This window comes from Setaria viridis, chromosome 9, assembly GCF_005286985.2.
Source record: "Setaria viridis chromosome 9, Setaria_viridis_v4.0, whole genome shotgun sequence".
NCBI lineage: Eukaryota > Viridiplantae > Streptophyta > Magnoliopsida > Poales > Poaceae > Setaria > Setaria viridis.
This window is the reverse complement of record NC_048271.2, coordinates 17562977-17585276: the sequence shown is the minus strand read 5'-3', so window position 1 is coordinate 17585276 and position 22300 is coordinate 17562977. Positions and strand designations below refer to the sequence as shown.

The window sequence follows — 22300 nt, the reverse complement described above, 5'->3', positions numbered from 1 at the left end:
AGACGTTAATGGTGACTTCATCAAATCTTAAGGATATGCCGGCTCAATCTCTTGGAGGTACTCCTAAGAGTAGGGTTGCGTGCGTGTATTCATAGGGTTGAGTGTGCGTACGTGCATGAGTGTCTGCGTCTATGTTTGTATTGTGTTTTGTAAAAAAAATTGTTTGATCTCCTTACTACACTGTTTGGAAAACATACCATATACGTATTGTTAAAATTGAAAGAGTATCATCGTACTGGAATAGTGGAATCTCTTCTTTTTTCAAATCTACAACGGGGGTGTTTGGATAGTAAGGGCTAAAGTTTAGCCCTGTCACATCGAATGTTCGGATAGTAATTAGAATGACTAAATATGAGCTAATTATAAAACTAATAGCAGAACTCCTAGGCTAAATCACGAGACGAATCTATTAAGCCTAATTAATCCATCATTAGCGAATGGTTACTGTAGCACCACATTGTCAAATCATGAACTAATTAGGCTTAATAGATTCGTCTCGCGATTTAGCCTAGGGATTGTACAATTAGTTTTATAATTAATCTATGTTTAATACTCCTAATTAGTGTTCAAACATCCGATGTGACAGGGGCTAAAATTTAGCCCATGCCTCCCAAACACCCGTATTATTTTAGAACGAAATCTGGGGCTAGGACACGTTAGGTCTCCCATCAACGGTTGACGTAAATGTGACTTTTGGCCATTCCACCCACCTGAGCTGAACCTCTCTTAAACCCGGCCTCTCGTCCCGTCGCTTTCACTCGGCCCATCCAACACGCCGGAGCCTCCCATCGCCGTCGCCGCAGCGCTGCTCCCGCCTCCCCATCGTCGGCGCAGCGGAGAGGATAGGCTGGTAAGCGATCCTTCCTTACTCGCATGGATTCCCCTGGTCTCTATCGAACCCAAACCCTCGGCCGCGGATTCGCGTGCTGCGTCGTTGTGACCTACGAACCCAGCCCCTTCATCTGCCCTCGATTAGGTTCCCTTTCTTCTCCGGCAAGGGGGATCGATCGGTCCGTCTCAGTTGACGTCGCACTGGTTGGAAATTGCGGAATTAACGGGCGTGGAGTTATTTTCCATTTTTTTTTTTTTTGGGGGGGGGGGGGGGGGGGGGGGTGTTCACCTCTTCGTGCTTTGGCCATAGGAGAAGAGACGGATTTATGCAGATAAGCTTGTTACCTCAGGCGGTTGTGTAGGTTAGAATGCTTCGCTTATGACTGCCTATCATCCAAAGTGTAGAACGATTGTGGTAATCAGCAACCGCAATGCATTCTAGACTTTGTTTTGCAACATTTGTTTGCTAGTTACTTGACTCGACCTCCTCCTTTTTTGGCAGTGATGGAAGAGGGCAGTGATTACTATGTTCTCAGGAAAGGGGATGTTGTGGCTGTTTACAAAACTCTACGTGACTGTCAAGCTCAGATCTGCTCTTCGGTATGTGTAACAGTATGAACCTACAAATACTATGATGGTTGTACTGTTATGTTGTCTGAACATCACACTTTGCTGATGCATTACAGAAGAGTTTTGGTTATGGCTTCTAAGTAAAGGAAGAATTCTACCCAACATACATTGGTCTTACCTTTTAGCGTGGCTAACACCAAGTTATTTAGGGGATTATCCACATTCCCTTGTACTCCCTTAACTCCCAGGCACATATGATACTGTTTTTGTAAAGTACATTCCAATGTAGTTGAAGGGAGATCTAACATACCAACATTATTCCTCTTCGTAGGCTTTTTCATTGCTTGCTGTCTCGTGTCTAACAGTCTAAGTGAACAGATTCAATAATTTCTTAAAACATGTCTAAGGTTCTCTAGCATTTTCAAGGTTTCAGTTGTTTCTTCATATAATCATATTTACTAGGATTTAGGAATTACATTTTTGCTGATACAATGCTAATTATATGAATAGAAATAGATAACAATCGTTTATTGAAGTCTAAAACACAGAACGGTTTCCATTATATGTGAAATGTTGTGATAATTATGTATTTGTAAAAATTGTAAAATGTTTTGAATACATTCAAGTAGTTCAGTATCGAACCATATAATTGCCATTGACGTGTGTTTTTTTTCTTCTTCTAAAAGCATGTATATTCTTCTTTATACTCCTGCTTGTTCGCGGGGAAAAACTCATTTGTATTTATACTGTAGCATTTTTTGTGGCAACCATGGAAATATCAGGTTGATGTATTGATTGTTTGATTTCCCAGTGAAAGTACAATTGACATATATATTTTTTTGAAACGAACCGGCAGGAGAGCTCACCATTGACATATATAGCCAGTTTACAATCTGGCACCACTGTAATATAAATAAATTCTAGACTTTTTTTTCTTAATTCTACTTCTTTTCTAACTTCTGGACTAACTCTGGTGCTAACTCCGATTCCAATTCTTAACTCTGAAATTTCCTTTCCAATACTTCTGACCAGCAAATTGATCATAACACTATGGAAGTTTGTTTTGAGCTGGCAAAAAGTTTTGGCAGCAGACTGTCTTCTATCTTTGTTTGCTGCTAAACTATTCAACTGTATTTTGATAAATTCCTTTTTATTATTCAAAATTTAAACAAGTATTGTGAAATTTCACTCAAACTGCATCAACATCCTGAAGGAATTCTAGAAATGCAAATACAGTAAATTGCATGCATTCTGTGATGGACACTTGTCTCCTTAGATTGTTGTTTCTCTTCTCTTAAAGGTATCTGGTCCAGCTGCAAGTGCCTACAAGGGTCACGCTTGGAGCAGAGAAAAGGAGGAATATATCTCTTCACGGGGGCTTAGTAATGCTTCTTATGTAATCAATGCAACTGAACTTCGGGAAGATATATTTGGCCCCCTTGTTCCCTGTAGTTTCCAGGTAAAGTGCTGGAGATTGCATTGATTGCGGTTTTCCATCACTCGGTGACATATTGTAATCTTCCAATAGTTGCAGTCCACATCCTGTCTATTATGATATTTTCTTGTTCCCTATGTAGCAAATTTAACACCTTTTGCTCATTCAAACTCTCATCTTTTCCATCTTTCTTTTTCTTTGTAGGAGATAGTTGGTGCTAGATCAAATCAACCAGCTCCAAATCATTTTGGCATCCGTAATGGTATAGCATATCAGACTGGGTCACAGTCTGTTGATCTGAACCATGTAAGTATTGCGAGCACTCAAAATATCAGCAATGAAATCCACATCATCCTGTGTTATTAAGCATGTCACATGATCTGATCAAGCTTCAGTTGAACACTAGAGGAATCCTTTTTAACAGGTCTGTGTAATGTGTCACTCATTCCTCGGATGCCACCTAAAGACAGTGGACATGAGAAAAGGAAGACTATAGTTCTCTAGCATATATTCCCCCTCGTAACCATATTTCACATGTCTAGTATCGTAACTAAGCATATATTTCATTTTTCAGGGAATGTGTTTCCTAGCAAGTCTGCATATGCTTAATGTGGAATCCATATTTATATATGAAATAATGCATGAAATTTCAATGTAAGCTTGTAATCAGGACTATACATGTGAATCCATGTCTGCGCACAACTATATGCCCATACATATATGTACACAAGAAATTTAGAAGACCATGGGAGTGTACATTTGAAATTTTGTCTTACCCTTTCTCTTCCTGTGCTGTGGAAGTTTTTTCCCCCTTTATCTCATGCACCAATATCATAATCTGCTCATTCTAGTCATAAATGTTTAGCGTACCTCTCAAGTCACTATTTGTAAGTATTGGCATTTGTTGTATGATGAGCTTGTGATGCAGGAAGCCAGATCTAGTTCCTCCAGGCATATCTCACCAGTAAACTTCAACCACAGTGGAGCTGTTGATGCACAACCTGTCTCCAAACAATATGTAAGTTTAGCCATATTTGGACTAACTATAGTTCCACCTTTATCTCAATACTTGCACGGTTGCATCTATCGTTCTTGTTTGAGATGCTATAGAGAGCAGTCTCTGGAATTATGTCATTGAAGTTGTTGTCTTGATTATGCTCTGTATCAAGTAACTAAACATGTATTGGCTGAATATCCTTAAATGGTGAATGCACTTTAACTTTGTTCTGTAACAATGTGAACCATACAGGTCCTCAACCACACTCCTATTTTGCACTTAATTTCTATTCATGAACTTTAAAAGAAATTATTTGTTAGGACTTGGAAATAGGAAGGACAGCCTTCTATATTCGAAAATCAAGACATATTTCATGATTAAGAAAAGAAAAATTTCAACCTTCTGTGCTTTGCAGCCCTTTAAGAAAAGCTAGTTCAAAATATATGCACGCTTGAGGAGTTGAGGTCATAAATTCTTGAATGTTATTTCCAAGACTTCTTATTTCTTGCATATTTTTGGGCTGTTGGACTTTCCCTGCCCTTTGAAAAGGTTGGTGCATTAATAATCTACATGAGGTAAAAAAGAAGCAAGTACCACAAGATAAACAGAGCAACACCTTAGTGTAGGATAACAAAGAAATCAACTATTGGTGTATACAACATTTTTCATGATAACAAAGCAACACCTTAGGATAACAAAGAAATCAACTATTGGTGTATACAACATTTTTCATGATATTGTTTTGTGCACCTGAAATGAGGACAAGTGTTGTGTGTGGACAAATATCTGGTGGTTAAGTTTGCATTGGAGCATACAAATGATCTAGTTAAAAAAACTTTATGGTAGTGATAGAAATCAATAACAGGTAATTGAGATTCAAATGCTAATTTATCTTGGCTGCATGTTTGTATGCCCTGCACAATCCAGATGTGCTTCTTGCAGTCGTACACTTTTAATGGAAGTGCCTCCCATCATACATTGTTTCCATGCATGAGTTGATGCTGAGTCTTGCACTTATCTGGTTATTCAGATGGTGGGTATTCTTCATTTTGATGGTGCTTCAAAAGGAAACCCAGGAAAAGCAGGTGCTGGAGCAGTGCTTATGACCGAAGATGGTAGAGTGGTATAATCAATACTAATTGCACTCACAGATTTTTATTGTTCACCGTTGCTCTATGTATCACCTTATGTCCTACATAACCTTGAAGATATCTCGACTTCGTGAGGGTCTTGGTGTTGTTACTAATAATGTTGCGGAGTACCGGGGCCTGATCTTAGGACTGAAATATGCAATTAGGCATGGATTCAAGAGAATCAAAGTACATGGTGACTCTCAACTTGTCTGCAATCAGGTATGCCTTTCATATCCATAATCAAAGCTTCCTCTGCTTTTTGGTTGTCTAGCATCTCTGCATTGTCATGCTAAGTCACATATCACCCTGCTTAAGGAAACAGGGCAAGGGCAATTGTGGGGGGAAAAATAGCAGAAGAGGATGCTCCGCAGTTTTTTTTTTTGCTTTGCATATTGGTATACTCGAAAATAATCACAGTGTGCCTCTCATTTCACTCAACAGAAATACAGTAATAGGTTAAGCTAAGTTTGTCAATGTTGTTGTAGCATTATTCTTTGTGCAATATATTCTGAAAGTAAGGAACCTGTGTGCCAGTACCCTCGATTCAGATCGTCAAATCATTTGTTCATTTTCTTGAGAACTCATTCATCATTTCATTGTGCAATCGCTGAAATCATAAGCTTAAGAGGAGAAATGTTCCTGTCTGAATCAAATATTGGAGCAGAGAATTATGGTATGATGATGATCTTTTTGTTGCTTCTTACAGCATTCTATGTCCTAAATAGGTGAACGGCGTTTGGCAAACAAAGCACCAGAACATGATGGAGCTCTGCAATGAAGTGAGAAGGCTGAAAGAGAACTTCCTCTCTTTTGAGATTAACCATGTTCGACGGGTATTGTTCACATCCTCCTCCCCACCTGTGAATTGTTATTACAATTATAGTTTCATGTAAAGCTACTGAGTCCTTGGTTTCCCACTGTTCCTATAAATTTTATGCTTTGACTGAGCAAAGCTACTGAGCATTAGTAGCCTTCAGACAGCGAACTGTTTTTGCTGATTGAGTTACTTTTTCTGCTGCACAATGAAGGAATGGAATGCTGAGGCGGATCGGCAGGCGAACATCGGCATCACGCTTGCCAGTATGCTACCTGTTCACATCGGTTGGCTCAGATTTCCCATTCTTGTTTTCATAAAATCACCAGGTACACTATGTTGCAGATGGCGCTGTTTCGGAGGAGCGCGGTGACTTCTGATACAAGCCTCGTCCAGTTACCAATGTATGTCCAGTTAACTAATTATTACTAGCTTGGAACCTTGGAGGCCTTCGTCAAGCTGCTAGCCTGCTCTACGGCAGGGGCGTGGTGACTGCTTTAATAGCAGTCCTACTAATCACACCAGTAGTAGTGTCGGTGTATGCCATCGTCAAGCTGGATGGAATTCTGATTTCTGTGTCCAGTGGAAGATGATGGATGTTTAAGGGTCTACACCTTGATGCTGAGTCCTGGGTTTAGTGGGCCCCATTTTGATGAACCTGGTAACTACTCCCTGTGGTGTGAGTCTCCCGTCCATGACCCCTGGGCCGCATTATAGTATCAATGTAAGAAGCTTCGACTTGATGGGCTCTCAATCTGATGCAACCTCGTATGTGTGTGCTTTGGAATTTGCCATGCTATTTGCGCCTGCTGGGAATGTTTTGAAGTTGCCTGATGAGTTGATTTAAGAATGGGCAGTTTCCACTGGGAAAAACTTTGAAACAATTTCAGGTGGTTGTTGCCAGCTGAATTTGCCAGTAGTTCCGCGCGAAGTACTCCGTATGACCGTCGCATTGTGGACTAGGAAACTTGACGCAAATATGCCTCATTCTCTTCTTCTCGTTTGTGTAATTGTGTGCATTTGCGTTGAACTATGCTGAGCCGAGCGGAGCGTATGGTTGCTACTTGCTTCACCGGGCTGGAAGCCTGGAAGACATCGCATTGCAAGTGCCAGAGTTACAGTTTAGTAACGCTGGCTAAAATTTATTTAGAAGGTTCAAGAAGGTGAACACATTTTCGTTCATCACTTACAAAATTTGCAGAAAAAGAACACGTCAACCACATGATGTTGTAACCTGATGCATGTTCGTTCTTCTACTGTTCCTCTAAACCCCATCTTGGAACGTGACTGGTCACTTGGCATAAACCCAAGAACCACAAAAGACCAGCCGGATACCCTGCTATTGACCTATTTCCTTCTTTCTAATCCTTTGCTAATTGCAAAAACCAATACGTTCGCTGCATTCTCTCTATCTAATCCTAATCTCTTCTCACTGACTAAAGCCCCTAAGCCAAAAGCTTAATAAAACCCCAGATTAATCATCAAGCAGGAACTCTCGAGTCACCGAATCCGGCTCCCGCTCCCCTTCACTTGTCGCCCACAGCCGCGGCAGCGGGGGAGACCTCGGCCGACTCCTCGCGGCGGCGGCGCAGCTGGACGACCTGGCGGTGACAGTTGGAGTGCAGGCCCGGGGAGAAGGTGGGGCTGCTCGCCGGACGGTACTCCGGCACCAGGCGGCCGCTCTTGTACTGCACGCCGCACGCGTTGCACAGCGTCTGGCGCCCCTCGGGGCCCTCGCGCCACTGCGGCGTCTTCTCCGTCCCGCAGTGCCGGCACCGCCGCCTCGACACCGCCGGCGTCCGGGGCGCCGCGGCAGGTGCGGCGGGATCCTTGCCACCGCCGGCTGGGGCCGCCGCAAGCACTTCGTCCGCGGCCGCGCCACCGTCACGAACGCGACCTTGTTCGACAGCCGCTGCTTCTCCTCCACATCGACTCCGTCGCCGCAACGGCGGTGGCGTGCGCGGCGGGCTCAGCTCCACCACACGCCGCCGCCGCCGCTGCTGCCGCTGCCGCTGCCGCCTCACGCCCTTCGTCTGCGGTCGAGCCCCCGCCGCCGCCGGTGACATAGCCTGCGCTGCCGGGAACACGCCTTTGTTTGACGGCCACTCCAGCTCTTCTTTCCCCTTCTCGCCAGCACGGGCGGTGGCGGGGGGCAGCTTTGCCGACCGCTCCCGGCGGCGGTGCATCTCGACGCGGTTGTGCCAATCGAAGCGCAGCTCCGGGGAGAAGGCGGGGCTGCACGCCGGCGGGAGCACCGGAACCATGCAGCCACTTCTGTACTGCACGACACACGCGTTGCAGAGCGTGCTGCGCCCTTCGGCCCCCCCGAGCCGCTGAAGCGTCTTCTCCGTCCCGAATTGCTGGCCTGGCGCCGCAGCCGGAGCCAGCGGCGCGGCGGGATTCAAGCCGCCATCCGCCGGGACCGCTGTACGTCCTTGGTACGCGGCCGCACAACCGCCCACGCCATCGTCACCACCGCCGGGGGCGCGTCCTTGGTCGACGGCCACTCCAACTCCTCCTCCCTGGCTCGGCCGCCGTGCCGCCACCGCCGGAGCCCGAGGAGGAGGCGGCGGCCTCCACGCGATCGCCGGCCAATCCACTGCCTTCCGGGGCCGCCGCGTGCCCTCCGTCCGCGGCCGCGCCGCCGCCATCATCTGCACCGCCAAGAATTCGCCTTTGTTCGACAGACACTCCAGCTTTTCATTCCCCTTCTCCTCGCCTTTGCCAGCGGCGGCGAGGGAGGCTCCGGCCGCCGCCTCCCTGCGGCGGCGCATCTCGACGACGCGGCTGTGCCGGTTGGAGTGCAGCTCCGGGGAGAAGGTTGGGCTGCTCGCTGGCCGGTACTCCGGTACGAGCCGTCCGCTCCTGTACCGCACGCCGCACGCGTTGCACAGCGTGCTGCGCCCTTCGGGGCCCTCGCGCCGCTGCGGCGTCTTATCCGTCCCGCAGTGTCGGCACCGCCACCCCGCCGCCGGAGGCCGCGCCACAGCCGGAGCCTGCCGCGGGCTCCACCCCACCTCCCACCGGGGCGGCGGCACGCCCTTCGTCCGCTGCCGCGGCGCAGACGAAGCCATCGTCTCCACCGCCGGAAATGCTTCCTTGTTCGAAAGCCACTCGAGCTCCTCCTCCCCTTCCTCGCCGCCGCCGCTAGCCTTCACATCCAGTGCCTGCAAGAATCGACCTTGCCTCAATCATTTCCCAACCAAGAACCGCAAAATTCCTCGAATAGACACAGCCCCCCGTACCGCGTGGTCAAAGAAGGCCTGGAGGTCGGCGCCGCTGCCGAAGAGGTCGTCCGCAACCGCCGCCGCCGAGTCGCCCTGGAGCACTTCCACCACCACCATGGCCTCCGGCCGCCGGTTGCCTCTCGACCTTCTGGACACGCAGCAGGGGATAAAGCAAGGGGAAAGAGAATTTTTCGAGTGTTTTTTTTTGTGGGGTTAGGGTGCCGTGAACTGTAGGTACATCCTGATCCTGTTGGGGCTTTTCTTTTGTCGGTCCAGTAAAATTCGACAAGGCGTTTTAACATTATCCAGAGAAATACTCTCTGTTTGTTTCGACACGGCAATGAGCACATTTGATTAATATCCTATATTTGAATATATTTCTAAGCTTCAGTAGGTTTATGATATTTTGGAAGCAATTTGCAAAACAAATCAAGTTTCATCTAATCTTTTTTTAAGCAACGGTACAGACGCAGACGCTCACATACACACCCCTATGAACACACGTACGAAATCCTATGTTATGAGCACCTCCGTACCTACTACCGAAAGAATAGCGCCGATTAAATTCTGAAATAAATCCAAGAAAATGCAAGCATCGGTGCCAAATCGAGGACTCAAATCCTGGTAGGCAGGTTCCATCACAAGGAATTTTACCCTAATCTTATTCAAAATGTTGATTCGCCAACAAACTAATATCTTATTCAAGTATTATATTTTTTGAATTAAAGATCAATTAGATTCGGCTAGGTTTGTTAATCCCTACCACCACCGTGTCATTTGGTCACGGTGCACGCCACTCATAAGATAAAATGCTTCGCACAAACTGCTTTGTATTTGTTTCTTATTTTTCTTTAATTTATCTCATATAATTGAACTTCTTTTTCTTGGATAATATCCCACATGAATGGAAACTCACTTTGATCTTGAGAATATAAAGTGACGAGAGAGCACCTTCGACAACGGAGTTAAAACTCACCAGAACAAATAAGAGAACATATTTACTAGGACAAATTATACAACCAAGCATAGTGTTTTCAAGCCAAGCTAAGCTATAGTTTCTTTCTAATATAAACAGCGGCTCTCCTGTTTTCTTTAATTATTGCCATATTGGCCCTACTTGTAGGTCCTTTCACGTCGTCGTAACCATCAAAAAAATTGGACCGGACCACTGGTCTGACCGAAAAAAAAAACGCGAACCGGCGAGTTTGCTAGTTCAGTCCGCTTAAAAGATCGGCCAAACATTTGAACCAGTGTAAACCGGGCGAACTGCTGATTTTCACGTGAACCAGTAAACCGGTACCGGTCTCAAATAATCTCTTGGTGGGCTCTATTTTGGGCTGAATGTTGGTCCAATGTAACGAGCCAACGACCCAAAGGGCATTCTCGGTAAAATTGTGAAGAAAAGGTGGGATGGTGGGAATCAATCCCAAGGCAAGTATAGATGTTCAGATGGTCCGCAAGCCTGACAGCCCACCTAGGAGCCCTATTTTGGCCTGGTCCAAACCCGGCTAAGCGACCTTCGTGCCTGCGCTGGCCCAGCCCGCTAACTCATGTGGGGCGTAGGCCGCCACCCCAGCACGACAGGCGGCGTGGCTCGGCACGGTATCAAGAGGCATAAGGGCTCGTATAAATACCAACGCTAGAAAATTTTGGCCAGCCAACCCTAGACTATCTCACCTCCATCCCACCGCCACCCTTCCATTGACCCGTTCACTGCCTAGCGCCTGCCCACCTCCCTTCCTCACCATACTCGCCAGTCGCACTCCTCCCCTATGGCCAGCGGCGCGCAGGCGACATGCCTTCTCCCCTTCAGCCTCCACCTTCCCCATCCCTCGTACCTCCTGACGGCCGGTGGTGCACATGCCTTCTCCCATTCGATGTCCATCTACCCCCGTCCCTCATCCCTCTCGATGGTGGCAGGGGATGGCCTCAATGCGTAGGTGTTGGGGGAAATATTAATGACCTCCTTATGCTCCTTAAAAAACGGTCATAAGGGCCCGAGCCCACCTACGGCGACAGTGACCTCCGCCGACTCGGCATGGACAGAGTATTCCACTTCGCCTCGCTCGACCCACGGTCCTAGGGTCGGATACGCCCGACCCCTCGCAGCAAGGCTCCACCTCGCCCGACCCCGAGCGCAGGGGGTCGGACGCATCCGGACCCACAGGACAAGGATCCGCGCAGATCTCGTGGGCCCCCACCAACCTCGCCATAAATGCGATGCGGCTCTGGCCTGTAGAAAGGTGCCCGCGCTCCTCGACGTGACTCGCCACAGTATTCGGGCGGTACACTGTAGCCACGACCGCACAGGCTACAGCAGCACCGTCCTAATCCGCTGCCTCCCTTGTTCGCCGTAGGGCACTCATTACCCACGCCCCCTAGCACAGGAGGGAGCGCCGCCCGGTTTCGCGCTCGGTCCGACGACAGAGACATGCCGGCCGTGCCTCCCGGTCAACACGCAGGGCTACAGAGGTCAGCCGTCCTCCACGACGTGCACAGCTGCGGCACCCAGACATCATCATCATCATGCATGGCTACAGCGGTTGGACGCCACACACACATCTCGCACGCTCGGCAACGAGGATCGATCGGAGGGTCGTCGACAGGGTCCAACGACAGCCGCCCCCCTCCGACGGTCACGCTGACGGGAGACAGAGACCGGAAGAGAAGGCGGCGACCGCGAGGACTCGGTCCTTGCCCCCGTGCTTTGCTTTACTTTGCTTGCTTATCTCTTTTACTTCTCCAGACTCCTGGCTCAACTGTAACTCCCGTCTCTTCCTTGCACTATAAAAGGAAGACCGGGGGAACCGAGCAGGAGACAGCTCTCAAGCCAACTGAACACCCCCAACTCACACTCTCTCCATACGAGCATCAGTGCACACCCAAGAGACTTGGGACCAGCTTCCCTCTCTCGCCTGTTTGTAACCCCTACTACAAACTCTGCACGAGTAACACGAGCTGCCTCTCATACTAGACGTAGGGCTATTCCTGCCCGAACCAGTCTAACCCCGTGTCCTCTCATGCAAACCATCCGAGCCTTACGCGCATAAAAACAAATTCACTTGCCGTTGTCTTGACTGGCAATTCCTGACAATGACAGTTGGCACGCCCGGTAGGGGACCTTTGCGCGTACATCACCGGCTTCGGATGGCCAACCGCGATATCAGCGTTGCTCCCGGCTCCCACATCCGCTTCGGGAGCTTGGACTTTCTCACCACGGGAGAGGGAATCGAGCTGATTCCTCTCCTTGTCCTGCCCGCTCACCCCGTCATCTCCGGCTCTGCCGCCGGAATGGTGGTGGGCGGTCGGATGCGCACCACGGGGCCTCCCTCGGAGGAGCGGCCCTTTGGCCTGCGCGGTGCCGCGGCGACTTACGGTCATCTCCTAGCATGATCCACGATCGTGCCACCCGCGAACGACGAGTTCGTGGGTTTAACGAAGACAGCCTCCGACGCTGGCTCCAACAATGGGAGCCACCACCCCTTGCGTGAGTGCTTTATGGCTGACGTGCACTCCGAGGGGTCCAACGACAATGACGCCGGAGGAAGGCAACGCACTCCCCCACCGCGCGGTGCAGCTACAACCGGGGCTCTCGCTAGAGTCCCGGAGCAGCCACGTCTGTCGGAGGCGCGCGCGGCGCCCAGTCAGGAGGTCGAGCGCCCCCGCAATGAAGACGGGGCGCGTCAACGGGCGCGCGATGTCCAACGGCGCATATGCGAGGACGAGGATGGTCTTCAACTCTTTGCACGCGCCAGCCAAAACATCGCCGCCGTGGCGGCCCTACTCCGACGACTCCCCAAGCCAGCGATGCCCGAGGAGCGGCAGGCTCACCAGGAGGTGCGCAACCTGCTGGAGTGCGCCGCAGTCTAGCAGGCGGAGAGCTCTGCGTCCTGGCGACGTGGGCACAACGCCAGCAGGGCAGCACCCACCGTGCCTCCCGAAAGGCGTGGGAAGTCTGTCCACCAGCCTCCCCCAAGGGGGAACCAGGCCGCGCCCGCTCGACAGACCCCACCGCCTGCAGGCGGTGGAGCACCATCCATCCACCGGTGCGTCGGTCCTATCCGCGACGCCCGCAACACCCTGGACGCACGGAGGCGTTCTCGCGCAGACAGGGAGGATGGGGCGGACCGCGGCTACCACGTCCATCGTGGCGGCCGCTACAACAGCGAAGAAGATCGGAGCCCGAGCCCCGACCCAACGGGGCCCAGGGCCTTCTCCGCACACATCCTGAACGCGCCGTTCCCAGCGCACTTCAGGCAGCCCACCAACGTGGCCAAATACTCCGGGGAAACGAACCCCGGGCTTTGGCTCAGCGACTACCGGCTTGCTTGTCAGGCCAGTGGGGCAGATGATGACCTGTTCATCATTCGCAACCTCCCGCTGTTCTTGGCCGACTTGGCATGAGCCTGGCTGGAGCACATTCCGTCAGGTCGGATCCGTAACTGGAATGACCTGAAGGCAATCTTCGTGGGAAACTTCCAGGGCACATACATGCGCCCCGGAAACTCCTGGGATCTCCGGAGCTGTTGCCAGGGGTCGGATGAGTCCCTCTGGGATTACATCTGGCGCTTTTCCAGGAAGTGCACCGAGCTCTCCAACGTCACCGATGACGACGTCATCGGAGCCTTCCTGGCAGGAACTTCCTGCAGGCCCCTAGTCCACGAGTTGGGGTGTAGGGGCCCACGAACCACCGAGGAGCTCCTCAACATTGCCACCAGCTTCGTCTTGGGTGAAGAGGCCATCAGGGTGATCTTTGATCGCTCCAAAGGCAAGGCGAAACGGGAGGAGGACGCCGATGAGGGCACCTCCAACCGCCAGCAGAAGAAGAAGAATAAGCAACGGCGCGAGGCTCCACTCGTGGCCGTTGCCGAGCGCAAGCGGGGACAGCCACCCCCCGAGGGCACCCCCGGCTTCTTCGACAAGCTGCTCGAGGGACCATGCCCGAACCACGAGTTCCCCGCCAAGCACGCCTACAAGGACTGCAACCTCATGAAGAGGTACTTTGTGGGCAATCCGGTGAAGGGCGACCGAAGACGGAAGCCCGAGGAGGAGAAGAAGGATGGCGAAGAGAAGGAAGACGCCTTCCCCAACGTGGACGGCTGCTTCATGATATTCGGCGGACCGGCGTCCAACGACTCCAAGCGTCGCCAAAAGCTGGAACGCCGCGAGGTCTACGCGGCCAACCCCACCACCCCGACTTTCCTCGACTGGTCAAGGTCCGCCATAACCTTTGACCAGTCCGACCACTTGGAGCGTGTCCTACAGCCAGGACGCTACCCCCTCGTCGTCGACCCTATCGTCGGCACAAAGCGCCTCACCAAGGTGCTCATGGATGGAGGCAGTGGCCTCAACATCCTCTACACCAAGACCCTCGATGCCATGGGGATCGACCGATCCCGTCTCCGTCCTAGCGAGGCGCCGTTCCACGGCATCGTGCTGGGAAAACGGGCAATGCCCCTCGGGCAGATCGACCTGCCCGTCACCTTCGGGACTCCTTCCAACTTCAGGAAGGAGACCCTCACTTTCGAAGTGGTGGGTTTCCGCGGGAGCTACCACGCAATCTTGGGGCGGCCATGTTACGCCAAGTTCATGGCCATCCCTAACTACACCTACCTCAAGCTCAAGCTGCCGGGGCCCAACGGGATCATCACCATCGGCACATCTTTCCAGAAGGTGTACGAGTGCAACGTCGAGTGCTGCGAGTACGCCGTGGCCATCACTTGTTCAGAGGACCACGTGGTCCGACTTGCGGAGTGCGCCGAGGACCTCCCCGACTCCAAGCAGTCCACCACCTCCTTCGAAGCCACGGAAGGCGTCAAGGAGGTCCCCCTCGACCCCAGCTGCACCGACGGCAGAACGGTGCGGATAGGCGCTACCCTATCTGAAGCGTCCCCACATAAGTAGAGACTAAATGTGATACAAATATCAGTCCCAGGAGGCTGATAACACATTTATTCGACAGATAAATCAGTTACCGTACAACTCCCGAGGGAGTGGGTGTGAGAGCCACGCAGCGATAAGAAGTAAATAAACAACAATGGCTAACCAAGCGACTGCCAAAAGACAGCACTCGGGACTACATGATAGCAACAACATCTTCGAAGGGCCAACACCACAGGCATCGTTGGGTGCGGACACAACCTCTACTCAAGGTCTTCGGCGATGAAGTCCAGATCTTCCTCTATAGTAACAAAGCAAGGGTGAGTATGAACGTACTCAACAAGTCCAACCCCATCCATGGAGGGGGATACAATCAAGTATATGCACAGGATATATCAAGGATAGGCTAGGGTTTATTTGCGGTAAAGCTAAATTTCCAACACATGCATAGGCTCGTTTTCAAACAAGTTTTCGCAAAGCTTTTCTTTAGTAATCGAGTCATTGAGTGGGGTTGATCCTACACAAAGGATCCAAGTTTTATCGCTATCGGACTCCTCGTCCGTCATAGCTCACGACACAACTGCCGGACACTTCCAAAATCCAACTTACACACACACGCACGCGACCATCCATGCCCAAGTGCTAGTTATGTGACCAAGCCGTAACTCGTCCAATGCCGTGGACACGGCTACCCGGATAGATTTTAACTCTGCAGAGGTTGTACACTTTTCCCACAAGTAGGGTACCGCAGCACGATCACCTTAGTGCCGGTGCGGATCCTAACAAGGCCATTACCCACCTTATCTAAGACTGGCTAGTCCTCACGGAAGCACCCAAGGGGTTCACGGCTCATCCACGAGACCGTAACCGGGACCTAAGTCACCAAGATCTTACTCCTTTTCCATGGGCTCCCGTTGCTCACCAACACCCCTGAAGACTAACAGTTCAACTAGTGGGATTTATGCTAAGCCGTTGCCCATACAACTGTCGAGTGGTTGCACGATGGTTGAATTAGGCAATATGACACATCAACTCGGTCCTTAACCATGACGAGATGGATATCTCCCGACATTGCTCAACCACTATGGTACGAGCACAACATCCTGGCATCTCACACAAGAAACACCCATCCATCTCATCTACACATCTCTTTTTCCTTGAACCCGGAAAACCACTTTCCCAATTGAACACGCACACACCTTTATTTTCCAAGTAAACCATTGTAATAATGATTGTAGTCGAGTAGCTATTTCCTAAGCATTTCTAGCAGTGGTTATCGCCTAAATAGAGTGGGTCATATTTAGAGACAACCATAGGACAACAAGGAACGTTCATAACAATCAAGGGGTGGCTATCCAACCATGTCTTGCAGTAAAGTAATATGCATTTTATAAAACAGGCCAATAGGTTGTGTTTGAAAAACTAGGTATTAAGTATGCATCAAAGGGTGAGATTGGACTTGCCGTCTTCAAAGCCTTCCGGGAGTTCCGGCTCGTGCTGCTGGTCCTCGGGCTCGGGCTCACAGTCAAACTTCTCCTCGGGCTCCTCCTCGGGTAATCCACGATCTACGGCACACACAAACGGACACACAAATAAATAAAAGAAAATCGGTTTTTATCCGTTGAGCTCCGAACAGAAAACGCGAACAGAAAATAGGTAGAAGGAATATTTTTGGGAAATTTGGATATGGATCGGCGGAAGTATTCTGGATGATGACGTGGTAAAATTTGGGACTAATTGGAGGAAGTTTGGCGCATGAAATGACAAGTTAAACATGGATTAGGGGCTTAAAAAGGAGATTTAGGACTGATCCGCGATGAACCAGGGACCTATTTGTAAATATTTCCGGAGGGGAAGGGGCTTATCTGTAAAAAGGGTTATGAGAGTGGTGGAAGGACTAATCTGTAATTTGACGAAAGTTGGGGGTTAGATCGGAATTTTGTGGTTTCTTCTTCCTTCCTCTTCAGGAACTTGGAGAGGGAGAGAGAGAAGATAGGGCTGGCGGCGGCCGACCGACCGGGCCTCGCCAGCAGCGAGCCGTCGACCGGGGCGGCGGAGGAAGGGAAGGGGCTCCATTTTGCCCCTTACCTTGGAAGGTTGGAGATGGAGAGGGAGCGGCTGGTGGTGGCGGGAGGCGGCGGCGGCGGTAGGTGGCGCCGGCGGTATGGGCGGAGGCGGGGTCCAGCAGGCGCGGCGGGGCTCGAGGTGGCGTGCAGCTCGGGTCGGCGGGCTGCGGTGGCCGGCACGACACCGGTGTCATGGCCGGCTAGAGGTGGCACTCGGGTGAGGGTAGGGGCCGGCGGCGGCGTGCCGTGTGCGCGGGGTTGGAGGGGTCGGGTTGGGCGGGACCGGCGCCGGGACGGCGGCACGGGGCCCGGGGGGCGCGGCCCGAGGCGGCCAGGCGGTGTGGCACCAGTAGAGGTGGCGCCAAGGGGAGTTAAGGCGTTGGGGCTGGTCGTGCGGGTGCCAGGAAGAAGAAGGAGGAGGAGAGAGAAGGAAGGAGGAAGAAGAAAGAAGAAGAAGGAGAAAGGAAGAAGGAAAAAAGAAAAAGAAAAAAAGGGGGGAAGAGAAGAAAAAGAGGGGGGAAACCGGCACCGTTCGCGGCACGCGGTCGGAGCACGTGCGCGGCGTCTGACGACGGCACACGGCAAAAATTACGGGCACGGATAAAATGATGGCTGTCGGCTTGGGTGCCGGGACGGCGAAATCGCCGGGAAGATTTTGGAATTCCGGGAGCTTAACGGTAAAAAGATTTTGAAAGCGATTTTTAATGGGTGATTTTAGTTGGTGATTTCCGCAGATGTTACACTATCTTCCAAATAGGAAAGCACGCTCGTCGACTTCCTTTGCGCGAGCAGCGACATTTTCGCGTGGAAACCCTCGGACATGCCAGGCATCCCGAGGGAAGTCGCCGAGCACTCCTTGAACATCAAGGCTGGCTCCAAACTGGTGAAACAAGGGTTGCGCCGCTTCAACGAGGAGAGGTGCAAGGCCATCGGCGAGGAGCTCCAGAAGCTTTTGGCGGCCGGATTCATCAAGGAAGTGTACTACACCGAGTGGTTAGCCAATCTTGTTCTTGTACGAAAAAAGAATGGGAAATGAAGAATGTGTGTTGATTATACGGGTCTCAACAAGGCGTGTCCAACGGACCCATTTCCTTTGCCACGTATAGATCAGATAGTCGACTCAACCGCAGGGTGTGAAACCCTTAGCTTCCTTAACGCGTATTCCGGCTACCACCAAATCGCGATGAGAGAATCCGACCAGCTCGCGACCTCTTTCATCACCCCTTTTGGGCCCTACTGCTACGTCAAGATGCCATTCGGGCTGAAAAATGCGGGGGCTACGTTCCAATGATGTATGCTCAAGTGTTTTGGGGACCTCATCGGGTGAACCGTTGAGGCCTACGTAGACGACATCGTGGTCAAGTCCAAGAAGGGTGACTAGCTCATCCCCAACCTTGAACTGGCCTTTGAAAGACTGAGAGACAAGCGCATCAAGCTCAACCCTGAAAAATGCGTTTTTGGGGTCCCGAGGGGCATGCAGATTGGCTTTATCGTCTCCGTGCGCGGCATCGAGGCCAATCCAGAGAAGATAGCGGCCATCAGCAATATGGGCCAATCCAAAACCTGAAGGGAGTTCAGCGCGTCACGGGATGCCTTGTGGCCCTGAGCCGCTTCATCTCACGCGTCGGTGAACGAGGACTCCCTCTCTATCGACTCCTGAAGAAGACTGACCGCTTTGTGTGGACCGCCGAGGCCCAGGAGGCGCTTGACCGGCTCAAGCACATCCTGACAAAGGCCCCGATCCTGGTCCCGCTGACCGACGGGGAGCCCCTACTGCTCTACATCGCGGCAACCACCTAGGTGGTTAGCGCAACTCTAGTGGTGGAGCGAGAGGAGGAGGGACACGCCCTCAAAGTGCATCGCCCGGTGTACTTCGTCAGCGAGGTCTTATCCGAATCTAAGACCCACTACCCTCAAATCCAAAAGCTCATATACGCGGTCCTCATCACGAAGAGTAAGCTGCACCACTACTTCACCTCCCACCCAGTGATGGTCGTGTCATCATTCCCTCTCGGTGAAGTGATCCGGAATCAGGACGCCACGGGGTGGATCGCGAAGTGGGTGCTCGAGCTTATGGACCAAGGCATCACCTACGTCCCCCGGATAGCCATCAAGTCCCAGGTACTCGCCGACTTTGTCATAGAGTGGACAGAGATCCAGACGCCACCAGCGCCAGAGAAGCAGGAGTACTGGACGATGTACTTCGACGGGTCGCTGATGAAAGCTCGCGCCGGAGCGGGTCTGGTCTTCGTCCCTCCCCTCGGCGTGTGCATGAGGTACATGATCCGCCTCCATTTTCCCGCATCTAATAATGTTTCCGAGTACGAGGCTCTCCTCAATGGGCTTCGCATTGCTATCGAGCTAGGCATCCGGCGGCTGGACATCCGGGGTGACTCTCAGCTAGTCGTCGAGCAAGTCATGAAGGAGTGGAGCTGCCATGATCCCAAGATGGCGGTGTACTTCAACGAAGTCCGCAAGCTCGAGGACAAGTTCGACGGTCTGGAACTCAACCACGTCGCAAGATGCTTCAACAAGGCAGCTGACGAGCCAGCGAAGGCGGTGTCTGGCTGAAAGCCAGTCCCCGACGGCGTCTTCATCAGCGACCAGTGCAAGCCCTTGATTCGCTACAAGGAGCCGGGAGAGGCCGGCAATGCGCCACCTATCCCGGACTCAGGAGCCGACCTGGGAGAGGTCGGCAACACGCCACCTGTCCTGGACTCGGAGGTCGATCCCTCTGACCCCGAGGTCATGGAAATCGACACGGATCCAGCGGAGGGGCCCGACCCCCCGCCTAACTGGAGAACCCCGTACCTCGATTACCTCATCCGCGAGTCGCTCCCAACGGAAAATACGGCGGCGCGAAGGATTGCACTCCGAGCCAAATCCTTCGTTGTCATCGATCGGGAGCTCTACAAGCGGAGCCACACTGGCGTCCTGCAACGCTACATTTCGATCGAGCAAGGAAAGGCGCTGATACAGGACATCCACGCTGGAGCCTGCGGCTACCACGCCGTGCCAAGAACCCTCGTCGGGAACGCCTTCCGACAGGGCTTCTACTGGCCGACGGCGGTCGCCGATGCCACCCGCGTGGTGCGCACCTGTGAAGGGTGCCATCTCTTCACACGACAAACCCATCTGCCCGCCCAAGCACTCCAAACCATCCCCATCACGTGGCCCTTCGTGGTCTGGGGTCTGGACCTCATCGGGCCCTTCAAGAAGGCGCCCGGGGGCTTTACCCACTTGCTTGTCACCGTCGACAAGTTCTCAAAGTGGATCGAGGCACGACTCGTTGCACAGATCAAGTCCGAGCAGGCGGTACAATTCTTCACCGACATCATCCATCACTTCGGAGTCCCCAACTCCATCATCACGGACAATGGCACATAGTTCACTAGGAAGAAGTTCCTCAAGTTCTGCGACGACCACCACATCCGAGTGGACTGGTCAGCAATAGCGCATCCCCGCACGAACGGACAGGTCGAGCGGCCCAACGACATGATACTCCAGGGTCTCAAGCCGCGGATCTTCAACCGCCTCAACAAGTTCGGCGGCCGGGGGGTTGCGGAGCTCCCCACGGTCCTATGGAGTCTGAGGACGACCCCCAGTAGGGCAACTGGCTTCACCCCATTCTTCATGGTCTACAGGTCCAAGGCAATCCTCCCCACCGACCTGGAGTACGGGTCACCAAGGGTCAGGGCGTATGACAAACGAGGGAACCAAGCATCTGGACGCGCAAGATCAGCTCGACGAAGCGCGCGATGTGGCCCTGCTGCACTCGACCAACTACCAGCAAGCTTTGCGACGGTATCACAGTCGTAAGGTACGGGGCTGAGCCTTCAACGTAGGCGACCTGGTGCTTCGCCTCATCCAAGACAACAGAGGTCGGCACAAGCTGACCCCTCCGTGGGAAGGTCCTTTCATCATCGCGTAAGTACTGCGGCCGAGCACGTACAAGCTGGCGACCCTGACGAGCAGGTCTTTACCAACACTTGGAACATCGAGCAGCTAAGATGATTCAACCCTTAGCTAGTTGTTTCCAAGTATGTACATACATACTTTTGTCATCTTTTAGTTTGCAAAAAGGGGTGGTTTTGAGTTGCCTTCGTTAGAGCTTCGTACCAAGCTTAGGGATATCCGACTCTAGCTCTGCCCCAAGGTCGCATACCCCTCGGGGGCTATCAGGGGCTCCGGCCCAAGACACTTGGCGTCTTCTCAAAACACCATTTCTCCAAACCGACCCTCTTCCTAAACGTTTGGGTGTGAAAAGAAAAGAGTGCGCGAACGATGCTCGGGCAAGACCGATCAAACCGCAAGAAACCTACGCCCCAGCGGCTACGGTGCCCTTGCTCATCGGCGCTTCCTGATGCAACTGACTCGCACTCTGATCCTTCCAAACCCAAAAAATAGGAAGAGGATCGAAAACTTTTTCAAAAAATTACACAACCAGAAAGGCCTCTGTGGCCATCGCAGAAGCAAGCTCAAAGTTAATTAACATATTTACATATTTTTGGGCATCTGGGCCCGATACAGCTAACTCGTCCCCGGGTCCTCCAACGGGATGGCCTCATCCTCCAAGAGCTTTGCCAAGGCCTCTGCTGGATTGAGCACCGATGCGTCAGTCTTGTCCAGCTCGGCCTCAGAGTAGTCAGAGGCGTACCCCCCGCTCATCGCGGTGAAGTTGATGCTGGAGTAGTGGGAGCTGAAGATGCCAAAGGCCCGCATCACGCCGACGTGGAGCGCCTCCCGAGCGATCTCACAGGTCCGCCGGTATGCCCCGAGGACACGAGCTGCCAGCGTGCTCGTCCCTTCCACTTGGACCACGCTAAGGTCCTCGCAGATGATGCGGATGGCATCCCGCAGGTTGGCGTGCTCGACATGCTCCCCATTGGCAGCGTCCCTCAGCCGGGCGAGGTCAGCCTCAAGGCCTGTCCAGAAAAGCCCGCCAAGTCAGAAACCACTGTAACGCCACGAAACAAAGGACCAACGAAAACCTTACCCTCAGATTGAGCTTTCAGAAGACGTTCCCGGTCGAGCCCTTGGGACACAGCGGTCTGAAGCCCCTGCATCTGCGCATGGAGCCGACTGACCTCCGCCCCAAGGTCAGCTACCATATTCTCAGCCTCAATCTTCCGACCCGCCTCGAGGTCGCGCTCCTGCCGAGCCGCATGCCGCTCGTGCCGGATACGCTCAACGGTTTTCTGAAGGACCTCATGCTCCTTTCTCAGCCGGGCAAGCTCCTCGGCATCGTGGCGGGCCTTGTCGGCAGCGGCCTGGAACTCCTCGGCATCAAGGCGGGCCTTCTCGACGACGGCCCGAAACTTGTCCGCCGCCCGCCGTGCAATTTCAC

At 52.1% G+C, this 22300-nt stretch overlaps 2 protein-coding genes across 2 annotated transcripts; one reads left to right on the top strand and one right to left on the bottom strand.

Annotated features, from left to right (window-relative positions):
- Positions 1-689: 689 nt before the first annotated feature.
- On the top strand, positions 690-6574 carry LOC117838949 (uncharacterized). Its single transcript, XM_034719159.2, has 10 exons — positions 690-850; positions 1334-1431; positions 2702-2860; positions 3041-3142; positions 3765-3854; positions 4864-4956; positions 5042-5185; positions 5692-5799; positions 5995-6046; positions 6126-6574. The coding sequence occupies exons 2-10, from the start codon at positions 1336-1338 to the stop codon at positions 6158-6160; spliced, it is 879 nt and encodes a 292-aa protein (XP_034575050.1). The 5' UTR covers positions 690-850; positions 1334-1335; the 3' UTR covers positions 6161-6574.
- A 306-nt stretch (positions 6575-6880) lies between these two features.
- Positions 6881-9255, bottom strand: LOC117838948 (uncharacterized). Its single transcript, XM_034719158.2, has 2 exons — positions 9026-9255; positions 6881-8947 (listed from the first exon to the last, which is right to left on the bottom strand). Exons 1-2 carry the CDS (start codon positions 9122-9124, stop codon positions 7307-7309), a joined length of 1740 nt encoding a protein of 579 aa, XP_034575049.1. The 5' UTR covers positions 9125-9255; the 3' UTR covers positions 6881-7306.
- Positions 9256-22300: the final 13045 nt, after the last annotated feature.

Coding starts and splice junctions, on each gene's coding strand:
- LOC117838949 (XM_034719159.2), top strand. CDS start 1,336: ATGGAAGAGGGCAGTGATTACTATGTTCTCAGGAAAGGGGATGTTGTG. Junction 2,861..3,040: donor TTGTTCCCTGTAGTTTCCAG/GTAAAGTGCTGG, acceptor TTTTCTTTGTAG/GAGATAGTTGGTGCTAGATC. Junction 3,855..4,863: donor AACCTGTCTCCAAACAATAT/GTAAGTTTAGCC, acceptor CTGGTTATTCAG/ATGGTGGGTATTCTTCATTT.
- LOC117838948 (XM_034719158.2), bottom strand. CDS start 9,124: ATGGTGGTGGTGGAAGTGCTCCAGGGCGACTCGGCGGCGGCGGTTGCG. Junction 8,948..9,025: donor AGGCCTTCTTTGACCACGCG/GTACGGGGGGCT, acceptor CGATTCTTGCAG/GCACTGGATGTGAAGGCTAG.